This window comes from Cibotium barometz, chromosome 12 (genome assembly GCF_041138505.1).
Source record: "Cibotium barometz isolate CiBa-2024 chromosome 12, ASM4113850v1, whole genome shotgun sequence".
NCBI classification, from domain to species: Eukaryota; Viridiplantae; Streptophyta; class Polypodiopsida; order Cyatheales; family Cibotiaceae; genus Cibotium; species Cibotium barometz.
The window spans coordinates 49,164,756-49,185,778 of record NC_141057.1 but is presented as its reverse complement, the minus strand read 5'-3'; the positions used below and the strand labels follow the sequence as shown (position 1 = coordinate 49,185,778).

The window sequence follows — 21,023 nt, the reverse complement described above, 5'->3', positions numbered from 1 at the left end:
CTCTCATGGGGACTTATCTGCTATGCGAGATTTGTATCATTTGGATGCTGATTTTTGCCATATATGGACTGATTTGATGGCTGGTCATTCACATGCCTCTTATGTTATCAATGAGGGTTATCTTATGAAGGATAATTGCCTATGTGTGGTGAAGGATTTGCGTCCAAAGGTTATGGACGAATGTCACGCTCCACCTTATGCTGGTCATAGAGGTATCATGCCTACTACACGCATGATTCAGAGATATTTCTTTTGGCCAAGCATGCGTAAAGACATTGAAGCTTGTGAAATTTGATAGACAAAAACCTCCAGGTTTGCTTCAGCCATTGCCTATTCCCTCGCAACCCTGGGAAAGTATTACTATGGATTTTATTATGGATTTGCCTAGATCCCAGCATGGGAATGATGCTATTTGGACCATTGTGGACAGGTTTAGCAAGCAAGCTCATTTCTTGCCCGTCAAGAAAACCATTAAAGCTGATCATATGGTAAAGCTTTTTCTTGCTAATATTTTCAAGCATCAAGGTATGCCTAAATCCATTGTTGGGGATAGAGATCCCAAGACTACAAGCCTCTTTTGGAGAGCTTTATTTGATAATATGGGTACTAAACTTGAGTTTTCATCAGCTTATCATCCCCAAACGGATGGCCAAAACGAAGCTGCAAATTCAGCCGTGTTGGATTTATTGAAGTGTTATGTGGCAGATCAAAAGACTGCATGGGAGAAGTATCTTCCACTTGTTGAGTTTGCCTACAACAATACAATCCATGCCTCCACGGGAAAGGCTCCCTTTGAGATTATTTATGGCAGAGTGGTATTGCCACCCATCCTTCGTACAAAGGATGAGATTTTTGCAGCTGATGAATATGTTCGTGATTTGGATGTAGCCTTTGGTCAGGTGCGGACAGCCATTGCAAGGTCTCAAGATAAGCATAAAATGGCTGCTGACAAGCATAGAAGGGACATGCAAGTCAAAGAAGGTGATTGGGTTTTGCTGAAATTTGAGAAGGCTAGGCTTCGGAAGAGGCCAGGACGAGAAGGATCGTAACCTAAGCTTTCTCCTCGCTATTATGGACCCTTGAAGGTGATTCAGAAGATCAATGAAGTGTCCTACAGGCTTGCTTTACCTAGTCACTGGAAGATTCACAATGCTTTTCATGTGAGTCTATTTCGGAAATATGTGGGGCCAGATCCTAATGAGCCTGTCACAAAAGATCTGCCAAAGATTGATGAGCTTGAGGAGATCCTCCAGCCAGAACAGATGGTTTTTCACAAGGCGAGAAAGCTACCTTCAGGAAAGCTTTCCAGGCGATACCTTGTGAAGTTTAAAAATTATTTGCCTATTGATGCAAAAAGGGTAAATTAGGACTATTTTGTTGACTACCCACAGTTGTTGCAGGCATATCTTGAGCTTTTCAGTTGAGGACAACTCTTAAGAAGCCCGGGGGGATGTCACCAATTGGCCGACCATTTGGTCCATCTCCAGTTTTTGTGTCTCGTTCACTTGAGGCCAGGCCGGTGTCTCATGTGAAGAGGCCAGTATTTTGCTGACATGGACGGGAGCCAGACTGGTGCCACCCGTGTGTTAGCAGGATGGTGTCGTATGGACGGGAGCCAGACTAGTGCCACCTGTGTATGACTTGGACTGTGTTCGACCCATGGGATTGTCACACCATGAAAGAGCCAGTATTCGTGCCGTGTCTTGCCTATGGGACTGTCGTGGGACTGTCACTCCATAGGGAGGCTCGTGCCTGGAACTGTGTCTTACCTATGGGACTGTCACTCCATAGGAAGACCATTATGTTTTACGTCGTGCCATTTTTGTGCCAACAGATATTTTGTACCTGTTTCATGAACGGGAGATTTTTGCATGTTTGAAACTGTTTTCGCGTGACTTGTATTTTTGTGTTTGCCGGCTTGACGTGTTACTTACTGAGCGGGGACGCCTGCCAGTGAGTCGTGAAGTTTGCTCTGTCTTCTGACGAGTTTTGGTGCATGTGAACAGGTGGTAAGTATATTGCACATGTTAGTTTAATACTTTAATCTCTAACCTTTTGATTTATAAGGTTGTATGTTCACATACACTTAAAAGTGGGCACCCACTTTGGGCACCCACTTAGGGGCCAAGGTGGGGAGCCACACTTAAGTTGTGTGTGTGGGGGTGGATGCATGGTCACCTACCCACACCCCCATAGAATTGGCCGCCCACATGCATACGTGGGGAGCCAGCCAAATCAATTTGTTATCTCCACTCCAACCTTAATAAAAGAAAGCCACCACCTCCATCGTAAACACGCTGGCGTTCATCTCTTCGCTCCTTACAGGTTGCGCCAACTTTTTTCCCTCAAGCTGACGGCGGCGCCCACTGTTATACAGGCTGCCCATGCTCCTTCTCCTTGAGGCGACTCCTTTTGTTTCTCTACAAGTTGCGCCTGCCATAACCAGCAGGCTGTTCTTTCTGCACTTCAGACGGCGAAGGCAGCAGCCAGGCGCCTCCCCATCCTCACAGGCGGCTGCATTCATTTTAGGCTGCGCTGCCTTTTTCTCCTGCAGGGAGTCGAGGGCCACCTCCAGCAGGCGCTGCGCCTCATCTGCAGCGGGCTGCGCCTGTCCTCCAGCAGGCTGCCCACTACACACTAGGCAGCAGCGCAGGCTGCAGCCAGGTGTCTGTGCACAGCAGCCAAGTGCTTCCTAGGCGGCTGTTTCCCCCGTCCTCTCAGGCGGCTGTACCCTCATCAGGTGGTTGCGCTTGTCCACAGCTGGCGACTGCGCGTGCCACTCCTCCCGTACAGGCTGTTGTATCCTTCACTAGGCGGCTGCAACACTAGGTGGCTGTAGCAATACAAGCTACGCCGCCTCCTCCACAAGAAGGCAGGTCGTTGGGTGCCGGGTAGTCCAAGCTATTGGAGAACCTCGGTCCAAAGGTGCTGAGATCGGGAGAGCCAGGCATTAGTACGAGAGCGCCTGTTTGTGCGTGGTCTTGGAACACCAGTGGGGCGCTCTCCGCACAGTCCAGTGAAAGCACAAGACCGTAGAGATTGGACCACGCTAGTGGTCGTTCTGCTTCGAATATCTACTTCGAGCCAATTTGTTTGGTACTGTATTCATCTTGTACATGGACATCATCTGGTTCTTGGAACCCATGGAGCATTGTATTTGTTAAATACTCCCAATAAATATATCATATATTGAGGGGGGGGTCGGCCCGTTCCGGCCCCAGTGCTGGTGTCCATTTATCTCATTTCATTTCATTTCAATTTCAAGTTGTTATTAAGTTGTCCATTTCAAATTGTGCTATTAAGTTGTACTATTACGCGTGTGGGTGTCCAACGGAGTCTTTCCCACTTGACGGGATCGGTTTCATCACACTAGATTTCCAGCACTATTGGGGTGAAACAGGGCTGCTCTCTATCACCCACTGTTTTTGGCCTCTACATTGAAGAGATCTCGAGCTTCACTGATAGATTAGGCGGGGCTGGTCCCACTCCAGTAGGCATATTGATCCCCCTACTACTTTATTCAGATGACATCGTCCTCCTTTTAGATTCAGCTGATGGGCTTCAAAGACATTTGGATGCCTTACAAAACTTTTGCAATCAGTGGGACCTCACTGTTAACCTTGGTAAAACCAAGGTAACGGTCTTCAATACCTCCGACCCCTTCACATCTAGGCTGAGCTTCACACATAGAGGGAATCCTATGGAGATTGTCTCATCCTATGTCTACCTTGGTGTCACTTTCAATGGCCCCACTATCAAAGTCACGTAACAGCAATGCGCACACCACCCTAGGGCACTGAGCAACGTCGGTGGCTAGGCTCCCATCTCCTTGCCGTTGCTCCCCCCAAAAACCCGGCCGGAGGAGATATCTATGACAAAGTGCCACCACACCCTATATATGGCTCTTCGACTTCCCATTCTCTTGCATATGGGATAATCCACCACAACTTCTAGTCATGCGATAACCCGAGAGTAGCTACACGAATTGCCACCTCCAACACCATCCTTCAATTCGAGCATCTCAATCAAATAGAGGTTAGAACCGCCCAAGACCACACAAGCCGAGCTCTGATACCGTGTCAAAGTCATGCAGCAGCAGCGGGCACACCACCCTAGGGCACTGAGCAACGTCGGTGGCTAGGCTCCCATCTCCTTGCCGTTGCTCCCCCCTAAAACCCGGCCGGAGGAGATATCTATGACAAAGTGCCACCACACCCTATATATGGCTCTTCGACTTCCCATGCTCTTGCATATGGGATAATCCACCACAACTTCTAGTCATGCGATAACCCGAGAGTAGCTATGAGAATTGCCACCTCCAACACACACTTCACCATGCTTCCCACAACACATGCCAGAGACACGGGGATATGCAGCCTTGAGCTTACTTGAGCAACAGTGCTTCCACGCACATTTCCAAGAGCCCAGGACGAACGGTTATCTTTTTGACACCCTCGTCACACCAACCTTGATGTATGGAGCACCCTTCTGGGAGTAGATTTATCCGATGAGGATTGGCAACAAGTTGAGAGGCCTCAGGTCATGATGTTCTCTTGTGTGATCTGCAACAAACCACTAGTCCCACACCAAATAATCCAGGCAAAGTTTGTTACAGCCCAAGGTGGAAAAGTACGGTAAGGTATGGTACGGTAAGGTACGCATTCAAGTACGGGTTGAGATTCTGAGGTACATTAAATTCGTAAGATCCATAATACATAAAAAAATATATTATATAGTATACATATATATATACAGAAAAATGAATGAAAAAACAATTCATTTCTGAACATTCAACAACAACACAATTACCAGAATGAGAGCTCCATTTGTCAACATGTTTCCTTTGCTATCATACTCTCAGCTCTGGCTCTGCAATGGCAGTGACCACAGCGGCTGGCACCGCATCATCGTCATCTCTTGCTGCAATTTCTGTATCAATGAGAGGAATGGCTATGTTCGCACTTTGCATAAGGCGGCTAAAACCGGTGACGGTGGCCGGCCTAGGGTTTTTTTTGGCCCAAAATGTTTTTAAAAACTGCCACGTACTTGCCAATGTGGTGATAGCTCAAGTAGTGAAGGTGTTTGCCTAGGACCAAGAGGTCTTGGGTTCAAAACCCCCCTTGGTGCTTCCTCGGCGACATCGCCTATAGGTGGATAAATAAGCGTGCTACAGGCGGGCGCCTATGGGCGGTGAAAAATCGATAACTGCGGGAGGATCTTGGGCCAAAGGTCAGTCAAGGGAAGGGGGGGGAAAAAACTTGCCACGTGCAGATCCATACAGTACAGTACCGTACCGCACTGTACACTAAAACGTACCTTAATAAGGTACGTCGTACTTATGCAACCTTGTTGCAGCCCCAATGGTAGTGGATGCACTATTCGAGACAGTCACATACCTCCATCACACCAATCACATGGATCCTCGTGGGTACCCAAAGCTTGCCTTGGAGTCCTCTAGACAGCTAGCACTCGAGAGCCACCCTAGAGTACGGTATGCCCAAGTTCCCACTCGGTTCTCAAGATATGGGCTCCGCATGGACCGGCTCCCACTCCTTCAATACAGTTTGGACTCCCCTTCTCTCCAGCTCTCTCATGAGGACACCAACTGGATTATCCGGTTAGATCTTCTCAACCATTGGGTCACACCTTCGAAGCTCCCACGAAGATGCACTTCTACAGAGAACACTTCCTCACGCACACTGAGGATGGATTCATCCAGCAATAAAGCTACCCGAGTGTTCACATGTCCCATGCCATGCGGATTGCGATTGGCCAGATATGGGTTTCATCCCACCAACTCATAGTGGAGACGGGAAGAGCTGAGTGCATCTTCAGCGCCAGGGAGCTCATACGGAGACCCAAGGAGGAGAAGATCTACCGATTATGCCTCACAGAGGTTGAGACAAAGGAGCATTACATATGTTGCTGCCCAGTATACTATGAGATCCGCGGGAGATTTCACTATCTATTCCATGAGGAATCTGGCCCTCTCTCCAAGATCATTGACTTCCGAGACAACATTGCCTAAGGCTCTTCCTACTCGAGCTCTGCAAACACAGGGACACTTTCTTGAGAGAGCTTCAGCCCCAGCCACCCCGACCCCTCCCTCATCAACCAACCATTACCAACTTCGTCCGGACCCATGAAGAGGACACCCATACAATGGATCCCATGGACCCACCTCAGGCTGCTCCGGACCCACCTCGCCCAAGAGGAGTTACCTCGGACCGGGCATCTGTATTCTAGCATGCCACATGCCCCCGGCCCCCTAGACATCGGCCACGATCCCCTCATCAACTCCAGATTCACGACATGCTCCATCGCCATCGAGCAACCTTTCCATGTAACATAGTTGAGGGAGACCTCTCGGCCATACTCATTAGCCCCATGCTTGATATTTTGGAGAGTGGTATACCATCTATTGGGAGTTGATGCTCCTCTCATGTTTCATGTTCCTAGTATTCCATGATGAGGATTCCATGGACAGTTTTGCATCACTCCAATTAGATAGTTTTGTTTTGTTTTTGTTTTCATTTTATTTTCCGTTCCATGATGAGACATTTTTGTATCACTTTAGTCTCATAGGGCAATTGGGTCTTCGGTAGATGTTTAATTATATCTTTCTTTATTCTCTCTCTCCTCCCTCTCTCTCTCATTTTGAAGCACCATGTAATCGCAACACTTACCAAATCAAGGGCATAGGCTGTGTCCTTGATTCAACCTAATGGTAAGGAAAGTTGCATGAAAGATGTGCTTTTATGTTCCAGGCATCAAGAAGAACTAGATTTCTGCGCCTACAATGGCAACGCAAGGTTTGGTGGTTGAATTTTTAGATCTTGGGAAAAGATCCTACTAATGCATATCATATTGTAGCTACTAGAACACTGCATAATAGCTTAAGAAGCAGTGTACTTATGCACGTGCTGCAACTATGAACACTACAACCATGCACTCGAGTGAATAATGGCATGTTCATGTCAACTTTGGCAGTTTCTTGCTTTTGCAAAAGCATAATATGGTTCAAAGTATGCCTCCCTTGGAGCCACCACTTGGTCATGTATACGAGGGTTGCATACTGGGCAAAATGCACAAGAAACCATTCTCGAAAAATGGTTCAGCTAGGGCTGTCGAAAAATTGCAGCTCATAGTTAGTGATGTATGTAGTACCATGTGGACTCCATCTGTGGGGGGTTGCCTATATTTTGTCACATTTATTTATGACTACACTAGGTCCACTTGGAATCTTGGATTTACTCTCCAAGCTTAATAACAAAGCTGTCAAATGTATTTTTGTGAGAGATACAGCAGTGTGAGCAAGGGTTTTACAAGTTCTACAACCTGTCTACTCACAAAATCTTCACTAGTAGAAATGTTGTTCTCAATGAAAACAACTTTCGTCTCTCTCTACTTGAGACAAGGAAGATGTTGCTCGCATGAAAGACATGTTTCGTGGTGGTTTTCCGTTGTCAATGGCCATATGCTGAAAATTTGTATCAGCCAACTGATTTTCACCAGATACCTCGTGATGTACCTTTGGATAAGCCCGACATGCCTCAAGATTTTGAGGATGTTGAAAGGGAAGAAAGGGGAGCAATTCAAGAGGCTAGAACAGTCCTAAGGTGGCTTCTCAAGACACTCCAGGACAGCCATATGCAAGCTCCTTTGGAAGGGAGAACAAGAGCTGCAACAAGGGCTAGGCAAAGTGCAGATTTTGCTTTTATGAGTAGTGTTACGGATGTGGAAGAGCCATGTACTTATGTACTTGTCCACCGCTCTTGGACCCAAGTAATAAAATACGTATTCTTCACTGTTTCCAAACAGAGAAGACCTCGCAGTACGTAGAGACTTCTTCTAAACCATCTGCATGTGCCAACCCGGAACACGGTTCCTCAGCTTTGGGCTCAACCATGTCCAACCCTATGGGACTGGACTGCGCTTTCTCAATCGCCCTCTCACAAAAAAAAAAACGGATGGAGGGTGGAGTCCAAGCCAAACTCGAGGCTTCACAAATTCCAATTGTCACTGGATGACTGGCCACTCATTCCATGAATACTTCTTGTCAACTTGCAGCTCACACAGCAAGCCACTACAAGCTGTCCACAAACGTTCTCCCAGTCTTCATGCGGTTACCCTTTGGCAAAAATCACTGATTTTACTGAGGATTCAAAATCAGTGCAAACAGCCTCGACAACTCTCCAACGTGCGAGAACTTGATCCCCACAGGAGATTGGGAGATTGTGCATGGAAAAAGCCGAAAGTGAGATGTCAAGTGGGCTCGTTGAGGCAAAACACATGTTGGGGGAAAAACGTAGTTGGTGGAGATGGTGTGCATTAAGTTTGTATTTATGCATGACCAAAAAAAAGTACCTCATTTTCCCAAATGCACATGCTTTAATCCACAAGCTCTAAATTTAGGCCTCAAAGCATCAAGTCGTTTTAGTCACGAAAGGAAGGTAAGTTTTCATTTTGTATCGCTTTTTTCTTATTAAAAAAACCTTCTACCCATGCACCATTTTTTTTCTTTGTTGGGCTACCTTTTTTTATCAAAGAGCATCCTGCCCATGAACACTGCATTTTTTATAATGGCTGCTTTTTTGTTAGAAAAAATCCTTCCCATGCAAACTTGGGCGCCCTTGGCTACCCCACTACCCAAGCTTTTATCAACCACCAAAAATACCCCTCATGCTCTTAAGCCTATGCGCATGCTTTTCAGCCCAAGCCCCATTCGCCAACCAAGCCATCCAAACCATGCTCTGCACACAAAGCAATCCATACTACAATCAGTATACTGTGCAGCCACATGTACGGCCTCATAAAGGATACCACCTGCACCACTAAAGTCCCCCAAGGCTAAACCCCTGAGATTAAGCATAAACAAATAGGAAAAACAAACATGGACACTGGCTTGTCCAAAAGTCCATAAATCCAGTAAATTTGATAAAATACTGTTAGATTCCATAAATCCCCAAAATGGTGACATCGCCAAAAAGGTGGAAAAAAACGGTGACCAGGCCTTGGAAAGTACAAACCATAGAAGTATTGACCCCCTCCCTCCCAGGTATAACACTCAGAGAAAAGGAGAAAACCGCTGCACCTACATCCATGAGGGTAGGGCAGAAGTGGTAAAGAATGACATCAACGCAGAGGGAGGACTCCACATCCACGAAAGTGCTAGTATCCAACAGGATGCATCTGAAAAAAGCATAATCCATTGGATGCCTCATGAAGCAGGGCAGGGTACTAGCCGACTCTGAAGAGAGTGCCAAGCGCGGTATCAAGGCCAGGAGGGGTGAAAGGTGGGCAGCTTCCTTGCCCCCGGAAATTGGTTGTGGTGAAAGGCAAGGGAGAGGGAAGGAGGGGCAGTGGTGGTGGAGGGGGTATCGATGAAGAGGCTGGGGGATACCACTTGGGGAGTCTTGGGAACTTGACCCTCTCCAAGAAATGGGTGCCAACTAAGGAATCGCAAGGTGTCGATAGAGATTCTCCAGAGAGGAAATGGGAACTCGAAGGCTCGGAGAGCATGCACATGCTTACCTCACAATAGGTAACACTGAGAAGGCTAATTATATATTCCAAGCTTTTGTAGTTTATATGAAAACAAGCTTCTATTCGTATAGCTTATTTTTTCTTTAGAATAGCGCAATTGATTGATATCTAGGGGATGAGATGGAATTTAGTTTATGAGGCCTATCCATGCAGTAGCTCATATTCTTCATCCTAGATGGAGGAATGAGAAACAAGAAAGTGATCAGGTCTTACTTGAGTCATGGTCATTAGTGAGTCAAGGATGATCTACTAAAGGAGAACACTCTCGTTGGATGCCCCATTTTGCTTGTGTTTCTGCCTTTCCTTCCTTCTGCTGCAATGCAACATTTTGTCCTTCCTTAGTCTAGGTACTTGCCCCACCTTGTACCCTTTGCATTACCGAGAGGGTCTGCTTAGCAGCCCAGGGAACACTTACAGCTTCTAAAAACATCGTATTCCCGCTGAATTTAACTTGTCTCAATCAAATGCCTGCCTCAATAACTTATTTGTAGGTAATAAAACTATCCTTAACAACCAAACGTATGGATTTTTTTACTTTTCTAAGAAATCCATTTGTGATCTTAAATCCCATACCCAAGCAATCATGCTCATCACCTCGTAAATTGGTCTCAAAGAAAGAAAAACATTGTCTCACCAATTGCAATGGCTTTTTCAAGGCATTCATACGTGCAACGAACAAGCTGCTCACAAGCTTCATCTACCTTACCAACAAAAAATGTTTCATTGAGGTCTCCTACAAAAGTCCCACCAGAAACAGTTTATCAATCACTGCTATCTTAGGGGTCTTACCAAACTCACAACCAATAAGACTATTTGGTACAGGGAGGGAAGGAGGGAAAAGAAGGGGAAGGGGAGGAGGGGGAGGGATTATATATTATGTTTTAATTAGTTACCATGGTATCCATTTAGATACACGGTCACATCCACATTCACTATGTCACCCTCCTCCAAGCGCCTGCAAGCAGATAGACAACACATAAATTGAGACGTACAAAGCAGCATGAGGTAGCTGGCTTGGCCCACACTAAAAAACTCTTCAGCAAAAACAAAAGCCCTTCTTTCATGCCATCAACTTTGTTAGTGGATAATTAAAGAGGGAAACACACACATGCATGCACAACCACAAACCCCCCCACCCCAAAAAAAAAAAACCAAAAACAAAACAAAACAGTAAAATAAGGCACAAATAACTTACCTGGAATCTGGAATTCCATGGCAAATTATCTCGTTCACAGACCTGCAGCAAAATGAATAATCTCAGCACACATCAACTGGCTCATGTATGAAAATGAGAAGTGTCTCAACTTCAGGAGTCAAGTGAAGAGGGTTCAGAGTACTTATGATATGTAGGTAAAGATGAAAAGGCATACGTGCAGCATGATTTGGGGAAGAAATAATAATTCAATGGTGAGGGATATCCTCCTGTACATCGAAAGAAAAAAGAAGGCTCAGGATGTGAAACTAATTTGGTATATCAAGACTCCTAAATTTTGCAAGGTTTTTAATATTGAGTGTCAAAATTGATAAAACAGTGAATGTAAACAGAAAACAACAGCTTTTCTCACCTGCTGTAATCGTAGCTTTATGAACGATATCATCAATCTCATCAGTCGTTACTCCTGGCCTGATTGCTCTTGCAGCAGCATCCAAAACTTCTCTTGCCACCTGCACCCATGGACAATGGACCATTTCGTGAGTGTCTCTGTCTTCCTGAAACTCGAAACACTTAGGTTTTTAGCCACTACACTCCACACAAGTATTAGAAGGTTTATCATTAGACAAACCTAGAAGTAATGTTCTAATTCCAAGCTTAGCAAAAAAGTACTGATTATATTTACTTGCTCATAAAGAAAATGCTTACAAGCAAGACACACCCTGATTGCAATCGAATTAAATGACAAAGTACTTGTATTATGAATTCACACACACACACACACACTGCACATTAGCATATGCATATAAATACGCGTACACATGCATGAGCAGGGTTGTTGTGGGGAAGGCAAGGAGGGGAGAGGAGGCAGGGGGAGGATCCATTGCTCATGACAGCAATATGGCTCGTATCACTAGGAAGTAGCTAAGGCTTAACCACTGAGATAATTCTTGATATGTACTGTTTTTTATTCTTCAGCAATGCCAATATGGGAGTCATTCAAAGATAAAAGAATAGTCTCTTTCTGTCTTGAAAGCTAAACTTTAAGACAAAACATCAAGTTCTTTCATGTGTCTTCCAGTTGGCACACATCTAACACTGGTATCAGAGCTTGGGCACGTTTGTCACACTGCTATCATGTGAATTGTGTTGGCACCCATCTCACATTTGAAATTGTGATAGGCCCCCATTTTTTATGAGAACATTTCGGAGAATCCCAGCATATTTTCAGGTTGGAATACCCATATGAAACCTCATTTCTGCATGAAGCCAGCATCTTCAAGTTCTACAAAGTAGGTTTGTAGGGGTTTTGTTATCTCTTCCACGACTTCGGCATGAACAAAGCTTTTATTGGTTTAACCATTCCTTCATGTCACACCAGCCCTCTACCTTTTCTAGCAATCCTCCCAATCAAGGTACAGATGCGTTTTCAGCAGTACTTTTGGACAGTTGCTTTGTAGGTTAGTGGTCCAAAAGGATCATAAATTTATACAAGTTAACGATAAGCCAGCTTACAGATATGCCCACCTGTGGATTGTCTGAGGAACAGCGGGAAGGGACTTGAAAAGCTTGAATGGGCAATACTGCCCATCCATCATGAAACTTGTCCTCCCGGCATTTCAATCTGTAAATCCCATGAAGCAGACTCGAGTTCCCATGGTGCAGCACCAGAACCGGTAGATGCAAGGCTTAGGGCCACGAGGCAAAAAATGAGAACTGCTGTTGAGCAGGAGATACAAGAGAAGCAATTTCGCAGACAAGTTGGCACAATAGCGTCTCGCGTTAGACCAATACGAGGAAGACAGACTTCCACAAGCCCAAGATGCTTAAAAAGAATTTGACATCAGCTGCAGCATAGAGGAAAACCCAAGAAGAAGTTGCTAACAGTCTATCATGTAGAATTACGAGAGATCAATGGTCTATTGCCAACTTACCCTGCATGTCTCCCGCATTTGCTCTATCTGTTCTGGTGTTTTGATCTGGCAGTGCACAACAGAAGAGGCTTTATTCACTGATTACACAAGAAATTTACAAGACCTGGTAAATGAACTTCTTTCTCTAGCTAGGGTTTTCCTACCTCCACCCTGTTTTGCAAATCACTACTTTGCTCTATCTTTGGTAGTCCCTGAAATACACACAAGCGAAATTTAGCAGAGAGTTGGTCAGTGGACACAATTAATTGTAACAGATGAATTAAAAAAACAATGAACAAACCACTACCACAGACATTGAACCACAGCCAATTTGTGTCATGTAAAACAGCTACTAGGCAACTACCCTCACTCAGTATGAGGGAACAAAATATTTCACAACAGAAAATGCACAGCCAACCAGATGAATCCCAAACTAATATCCAGTGGACAGATTTACCTTGCTCCATACCAAGAGGACTCAATTTTACAGGGTTGCTGAAGTCACTGTTCCTCCATACTAAGAGAGTCTAAAAAAGGGTTGGCTGGGCATTACTCAACTGGAAGATCCGAGTTGAATAAAGGCGCACACCTTCTCGACCCTTTTGACCCGTGTCCAAAAAGTGTGTCCAGTATGAATATATCAAGGAAATGAAACCATATTGAGGAGTCGATAAGTGGTCCAGTATATTTTGGACCTTCATACATGGTTGTGGAATCAACAGGGAGTGGAAATTCCATTGAGTAGGACAATTAAAACATGTTAAAGTGTCGCTTGAAAATTCAGCCTAGGATTTTGCAATTCTAAAACCCTTGTCCAAACTGTTGGGTAGGAGGGAAGCTAGCCTGCACACACACACACACACAACCTCAAGCACAAAGAAACGTGAGAGTGCTGGAAAAGATGTACTCGATAATGATGTGAAATGAAAGTACAAGTGAGTACTAAAAGGCCTAGGGCAAAGTGCCCAACACACATAAGTGTGTTCACACGGGGAGAAAAACCTGTGTCCAGTCACAGGGAAAAAGTGCCCATGAGTAAGCTGGGTTCACACCTGAACTAGCCGGGAGTGGACATGACCAACAAACCCCCCTCAAGTGAATGGTATGAACAGGTAGCAGCAAGGTGATAAAGCTGTGAATGCTGCCCTGCACTATGCTCCACAGTAAGAGTGAACTGCAGTGCCAATGGAAAAGGCAAGCACCATATGACGGGGAAAAGGAGAATCCTCAATGTCATAGCGCTAATGCTAGAGCACAGTAGTACAAAAATGCATCACCAAAAATGCATGGCAAAGATCATGTGGACATCAACTACATCAAATCAAGAGGCATCGCATAATACCCCCCTGAAGGCAAGTACCAAATGCCAAGCTGAACTGCATGTAATCCACATCAATGCTCTGTAACTGCACCAGTGATAAGCATAAGAAGAGGTAGCACATATACACATGTGTAAAGGCAACAGGATCCAGAAGTCATGCCTGTGAAACATGCAATGTAAGCTGCAAAAGTGAAACTCATCAATGGAGGATCCGATGAGAAAAAATCAGCAATGAGAAAAGCTGAAAATGGGGAGAAAAAGTGGGGGCTCGAGGCGGGCATCAGCCAATGCTATGAGAGGATAGGTAAACTCTCAGCGATGCCATGATCAGTGGCATGTATGGCAAATGTAAAGATGCATAATCCCACAATGAATCATATACATGTGACATGTCAAAACCATGAGAGCAAGCCAACACTGGCCAAGCGAGTAAAAGGCACTCCCAGTAAACATCACATGTGAGAAAGTAACAATGTCAACACTGTAGAAACAATCCCGCTGCAAGGGAAAACAGCATAAAAGGCATCCCCAGTAGACATCACATAAGAGAAAGCGTCTAGCATAGACCAGCATAAGGGTCAACAAGCATAAGTGACCATGAGGTATCACCAACTGCATGTGGGCAAGTAGAATCCCCCCCTGAAATGCATCTGCCAGACAATGCATACCATGGAGTACAGACTATAAAGCATAGTCATCAAAAGCAATGGCATCAGAAGACATCTCTGCAGGCAATGAAGATGTAAGTGTCAAGGGTGACACGTGTAGCCAAATTGGCTTGATCTGCACCTGTGGTAGAAGATGCCAGCTTCTTCCTTTTTTCACTCTCAATACGCTTCCTGCATTCCTCTATGGTGTGCCCTGTTTTCCTACAATAGTTCCAGCACTTTTTCTTTTCAGGCTTGTCCTCTGTCTTGGGAGGATTCAATGGACAAGGTTTAGGCCCAAATCTATTCCCACGAAAAGGAGCAGCCATTGATGACTCAACAGACATCATGTTGTTCCTGTTGGAATGAGATTGCTCTTCACTGAGCAAGAGAGTCACAAGGTTCAAAAGTGACTGCATTAGGAGCATTGCCAGCCAACAACCGCAAAGTGGTGCCAAATGTCTGATAAGAGTCAGGCAAGTTGCGCAAAACTGTCTGAACAAGATAGCTATCTGTCAAAACCTCATCAATGTTAATGAGCTGCTCTCGTAGGTCCTTCACATGCGTAAGGTACTGATCGATAGAGTCACCTTCAAGCATGCAGTCAGTCTCAAGCTTGCCCCGAAGGTAAGCTACACGAGCCTCATTGCGACCTGAATACAATGCCGCCAAGGTATCCCAAGCACCCTTTGCAATGGAGCAAGATCGAATGTGCGGTATGATATGCCTGCAGCACGAGAGAGCAATCAATGCATGGGCCTGAGCATCCCTAGCATCCCAAGTACACTGCTGCTGAGTAGGAGGAAGACGAGGAGGTGGACCGGCAGGAGATGAGCGGGAATCACTTCACCTTGCGCTGGAGCAGGTGCAAGAGGACGCTCCTGAGTGCCATCCACATACAACCATACATTTTTGGCAACCAAAACATGACGCATCATATAAGCCCACATAGGGTAGTTGTCCCCATTGAGCTTGTCCTCTTGAGATAGCATTCCAAAGAGGTCATTATTACTGGTAGCCATGATAAGACACCAAATCTGTCACAAGTCACCACGAGTATGCAATGTCCAGCAAAACCGTAAGAATGCCGGAGATAAATAGCAGGATAACCAATGGACTGAAAGGGAACTCCTTCACTAGGAGAAATACATATGCATGTCCCAAATCTGCAAGTGTACTGCACGATGATGCAAATCTGTCAAAGTGTCCACAATGGCATACATATACTGCAGCAAACCACAAATGTATACATGTGCCATGATGAAAAACACAATCAGCTGACACCTGTAAGAGCTGCAAGTGCTCAAATCCTGGCAGATCAAATGTAAATTGGTCGAATGCTCCAAAAATGGGCTCAATGTAGAAAAACCCTAATTTTTAGGCATCCAATTAGACCACATCTAAACCAAATGTGCACTTGTAAATCTGCTAATGCGATTGTCACCTGTACCAAGTGCTGCAATGCCCAAAAATTGGGGGAAATGCCCCAATGCCAACCAAATGTGCCTGTAATACCCAAAAAAATTGGGGGAAATGCTCCAATGCCAACCAAATGTGCCTGTAATACCCAAAAATTTGGGAGAAATGCTCCAATGCCAACCAAATGTGCCTGTAATACCCAAAAATTTGGGGGAAATGCTCCAATGCCAACCAAATGTGCCTGTAATACCCAAAAATTTGGGAGAAATGCTCCAATGCCAACCAAATGTGCCTGTAATACCCAAAAATTTGGGGAAAATGCTCCAATGCCAACCAAATGTGCCTGTAATAGTGCCAATTTCTGCAAAATCGAGTCAATTTCTGCAAAATAGTACCAATTTTTGCAAAATCCCCAAATCTCTAGTGCAATTATGCACCAAATCTGCTGAAATCAATGCCAATGTGTGCCAATGTTGCAATTGCAGGCTCAATGGTGAAAAGCCCCAAATTTCAACATGCAAAATGTGCAATTTCAGGTCAAAAATTTGCAGATCCCACTAACCTTATCTGAAGGTGAACCTTGCAGTTGGGCAGATCAAAAGGTGGAGGTGAAGTCGGCGTAGATCTGACAAGTGCAGATCTGACAGGCGTCGTACGGCGGCGGTACAAGGCACAGGTACAGGGCGGCAAAGTGCAGGCGGCTGCAGATATGGGCTGGATCAGCACCGTGAAGGCGGCGCCAGGTAGACGGTGGCAGCAACGGCAGGCAGGCAGGCGTCGGATGCCACGGCGGTGCAGGAGCGACGGGCAACGACGGCGCGCACAGATCTGAGCAACGGCGGCAACGCACACAGAGGGCGGCGCACGCAGAGCGGCGGCGGCGGCGGCGGCGCACACAGGGCGGCAGCGGCAGCGGCGGCGGAAGAGCCGTACAAAAAAGCGTACGGACAGCGTAGCAGGAGCGTGCAGAGGCGGCGGCAGGGCAGATGAAGACAAAACCCTAACCCTAACCCTAACCCTAATGCAGCAAAACCCTAATTCCAGATGTGTGCAATAGGCTCAAGCTCTGACGGGCAGCAGGGGGCAAACCCTAATGCTAACCCTAGCCAAGCTCTGATATCAATGTTGGGTAGGAGGGAAGCTAGCCTGCACACACACACACACACACACAACCTCAAGCACAGAGAAACGTGAGAGTGCTGGGAAAGATGTACTCGGGGAAAAAAAACCTGTGTCCAATCATAGGGAAAAAGTGCCCATGAGTAAGCTGGGTTCACACTTGAACTAGCCGGGAGTGGACATGACCAACACAAACCATTTAAAGATTCAGATTTATGAGAGTTTTTGGCTGATTTTTTTTGTTCTTTCCTCCTAAGCTACATTATGGTCTACCTCCTCGGATGAATGTTGGCCATAAGAGCACATTCTTGGGATGCAATAATCTTCGTTTCCCTATAAAAGTGCCACAACCTCCACCAAAAAGCTCTCTGAATGTCAAGGGTGATCCCATAAGCCTCCCAATGCGGTTTAAAACTAGGGACTCTCTGGATTTGTCCCTTCTCCCATACAATCCCAACTTTGATCAACAAGCATGGTGTGGAAACAATGAAACACTCACTCCACAATCGCAACACGAATCCATGTGTATGGTGGAGTGTTCATTGAATTGTCCTCTCACAATCGCAACACGAATCCATGTGCATGGTGAGATGAACAATGAACCTCTTGGCCTCTGTATGGGGAGATAGTGATTCTAATATGGCTTAAAAAATAAATAAATCCATTTGCCAAATAAATGAGCGAGACAAAACAGTCCCATAAGTCCAAATATCATAATCATGTCCCAAGTAAATAGACGAGACAAATCAGTCCCATAAGTCCAGATATCATAATCCATGTCCCAAGTAAATGGGCGAGACAAAATAAGTCTCCTGCCAACAAGGCATCGGTCCACATGACCCTTGGCATAGACATAAGTCCCGTGACAACCAGGTGTCATGTCCACTTTACCACTTGCACTCCGTGTTGGTACTCTGACCACACACCTTGAATGAGAGGTGGGCTCAAGTAACAAGATAAAACAATCACTCGCAAGCATAGATAGCCTAGTATTCCATGAGCATTTCTGCTACACATAGTTTATAGGCATTTCAGCCACCAACTCACACTACCCTCTCAAGTGCCCATGTTCCCTTCCATCTGCTCTCTATTGTTCCGCCCAGATGTGGTAGAAAGAATCTTCAAGAGAGCACGTAGGACAAGAGAACACTACACACGGTATGTTGTGCTCGACACTACCCTCTGAAGTGCCCATGTTCCCTTCCATCTGCTCTCTATTGTTCCACCTACACATGGTAGAAACAATCTTCAAGAGAGCACGTAGGACAAGAGAACACTACACAGGGTATGTGAACCATGAGTTTCATAAATCCAATGCATCCCAAATAAAGGGAGCCATAAAGAATAATCCATCCCAGTAAAAGGGAGTCATAAACATAATCCATAAACCTGAGGATGGATCCAAATCCCTCGAAAAGATGTCCAAGAATCCATAGACCTATATACCATAACTCTTACCACATACTCCGTGCACACACCTTGGAGTAGAGGTGGACTTTATCCATAAAAGCATCATATCCATGAGATATCCAAAGATTTCTTCTCTATCAACTTGGATAGATTCATCCATAGAAATTGCTTCTGAAGTCCAATATCTATATAAATCTCGTCCAAGAAAGAAATCTCCATAGATATAATCCATCGCAATAAAGGAAGCCATAAACAATGTTTCCTTGAGACCATCTCAAGGCAAACAACACCACCTTTCTCCTTGCATGGCTATACAAGGGTTAGTGAACATCAAAAACACTTCATAGTAAATAGCAAAAGCACCAACTTTGCAAACTCAAAGTATACTTAGATTTTCTTTGCCAGGTTAGTCATGAAGCCAAAAGAAATATCTCCTCACCATATCCTTAAGATATCCCGAGATATATCTCAATATAGCTTGCCTATAAGCTTGATAATATAATCCACAATATCCATATGGAAAGAGTGCTAAACGTGTGCACATAAAGCCAACTCCACACTTCCAAAATAAAAATTTGTGAATTCGTAAATCCATAAATCAACAAGCTGTCTACTGCTCATGCTCTTGCTTCATAAGCTATGAAGCAGCTGGCCATGCTTAACAGCAATGATGGTAAGTGTGGTCCCCACTTGAGATCTTTTCTCTTCCTTATTGATAGAAGGAAGCCTCCGCTTCCGAGAAAGCCTATGCTCTGGTACCAATGAAACTCGCGGGTGCCCGCGAGACTAGGGCCTTTGACACACTTGTTTTGATACCATCAATGCATATTAAAACATTTAAACATGGCCACAACCTTAACACATATCCATCATCACTTTACATAAAACATAAAAGCTGGATAAAACATCCACAAATGCTAAAAATGGAGGCTTGCACATGTGACACCACGTAGAGGCCGGAATGGGCCGACCCCCCCCCCTTTTATGGAGTATTTTATTACCCAAGGAGAATAATATCATGTACAAGCTTTGAGGGCCTTACTCTCCCCACGGGAGATGCCGGATTATCCATATACAAATGCCATAATGCAGCCCAGCACGAGGCTACCAAGCCGGAACACAGGCTGTAGAAATGCCGAACCAACAATATAATCCATATACCTCCGTGTGGGTACTGATTCTTCCCCCAAAACCATGGGTCTTCATGCAATAGAGCTGGTACAACAGGTTCAGCTCTCCATTCAGCTGGTACAATAGGTACAGTTGTTGGTACAGTAGGTACAATTGCCGGTACAATCGATACAAGGGCTAGTACAGCCAGAACAGTGGCTGGTACAGTAGGTACGGTGGCTGGTACAGGTGGTACAGCAAGTACAAGGGTTAGAACAGCCAGTACAATAGGTACAAGGGCTTGTACAGCCAGTACAGTGGCTAGTACAACAAGTACAAGGGTTAGTACTGCCAGTACAATAGGTACAAGGGCTTGTACAGCCAGTACAGTGGCTGGTACAGCAAGTACAAGGGTTGATACAACAAGTACAATGGCTAGAAATCATAATAAATTATTAAATACCCTTGTCTTCAGTATTTCTTCGCGATGGAAGCCTCCAAAACAGTCCCCAACAGTCGGTATTCTTCATGGGCAGCCTTCAAGAGAGAGAGAAAGAGAGTAGCCACATTAGGGCAGCCTGTAACGGTGGTAGAGGCTAGTGTGCAGCAAAAGAGCCTCTATTAATGAAGAGAGAGAGCTCCAATTTATAGATTTGGGCCTCCCATGAGCTAAAATGGCAAGAGAAGATTACAATGACAAGTGGAGAGCCACACAATAGCTGAAGTGACAAGTGTGAGGTCACTTGTCTCACTTTGATCCACTGTCTAATAAGTGTCAGGCCACTTGTCTCACTTTGGTCCACTTTCTTGCCACATGTCCCAATCTAAGAGATGGGTCCTTCCATAAACTTTCTCTCTAAAAATATCCCAACTAGTAGACATTCTGTAATAATAGGCACTTTGCCAACTCTCGGTATCTGCTCAATTAGAGATGTAATGACGCGAACAGAATATCCATCGGAGTCAGGCCAAAAATAGCAACTATCCTAAATTTTAGGAGTGTGGTCCTTTGTATTCCAAGATAATCTCCCATTCCCAAAGCTTGTACTTTCCAAATATTTAGACGTCTTTGAGTCCACTTACACTGCACCTCCGGGTCAATGATGTTCAATCATCTCTCTTGCTTAGGCGTAATAATGGTATCCCAAGCCAACCTTATCAAAGGAAGTTTCGAATGAGCCAACGAAGCTAACCAATGCATTCCTTATGAAAAACCCACGATGTGACAAACCAAGTAGTCGTCAACAGCACTTGGTTAGCTACGAAGGCTCTAGCGGCCAAATCAAGCTTCTTGCTACTCCAATGCTAAAGTTTGGCTTTGATGCTCATGAGCACAATAGCGAGTTGTTGTGCAAGCAAGATGACAATGCCAACCTAACAACCAA

At 45.1% G+C, this 21,023-nt stretch overlaps 1 protein-coding gene across 11 annotated transcripts in view; it reads right to left on the bottom strand.

The window, feature by feature from the left end:
* The window catches only part of MAP1A (methionine aminopeptidase 1A), a 75,604-nt gene that overhangs the window by 17,016 nt on the left and 37,565 nt on the right, over positions 1–21,023 (bottom strand). For 6 of the 11 annotated variants that reach the window (XM_086806630.1, XM_086806625.1, XM_086806624.1 and 3 more), the window contains 7 exons: positions 12,777–12,824; positions 12,634–12,678; positions 11,112–11,211; positions 10,917–10,968; positions 10,742–10,783; positions 10,440–10,501; positions 10,181–10,279 (listed from right to left, as the gene is read on the bottom strand). In XM_086806630.1, the coding sequence (XP_086662756.1) occupies positions 10,181–10,279; positions 10,440–10,501; positions 10,742–10,783; positions 10,917–10,968; positions 11,112–11,211; positions 12,634–12,678; positions 12,777–12,824 (448 nt within the window). Of the gene's footprint in view, positions 1–10,180; positions 10,280–10,439; positions 10,502–10,741; positions 10,784–10,883; positions 10,969–11,111; positions 11,212–12,633; positions 12,679–12,776; positions 12,825–21,023 lie in introns of all 11 variants that reach the window. The other 5 variants (XM_086806629.1, XM_086806622.1, XM_086806621.1 and 2 more) reach the window with 1 other exon arrangement.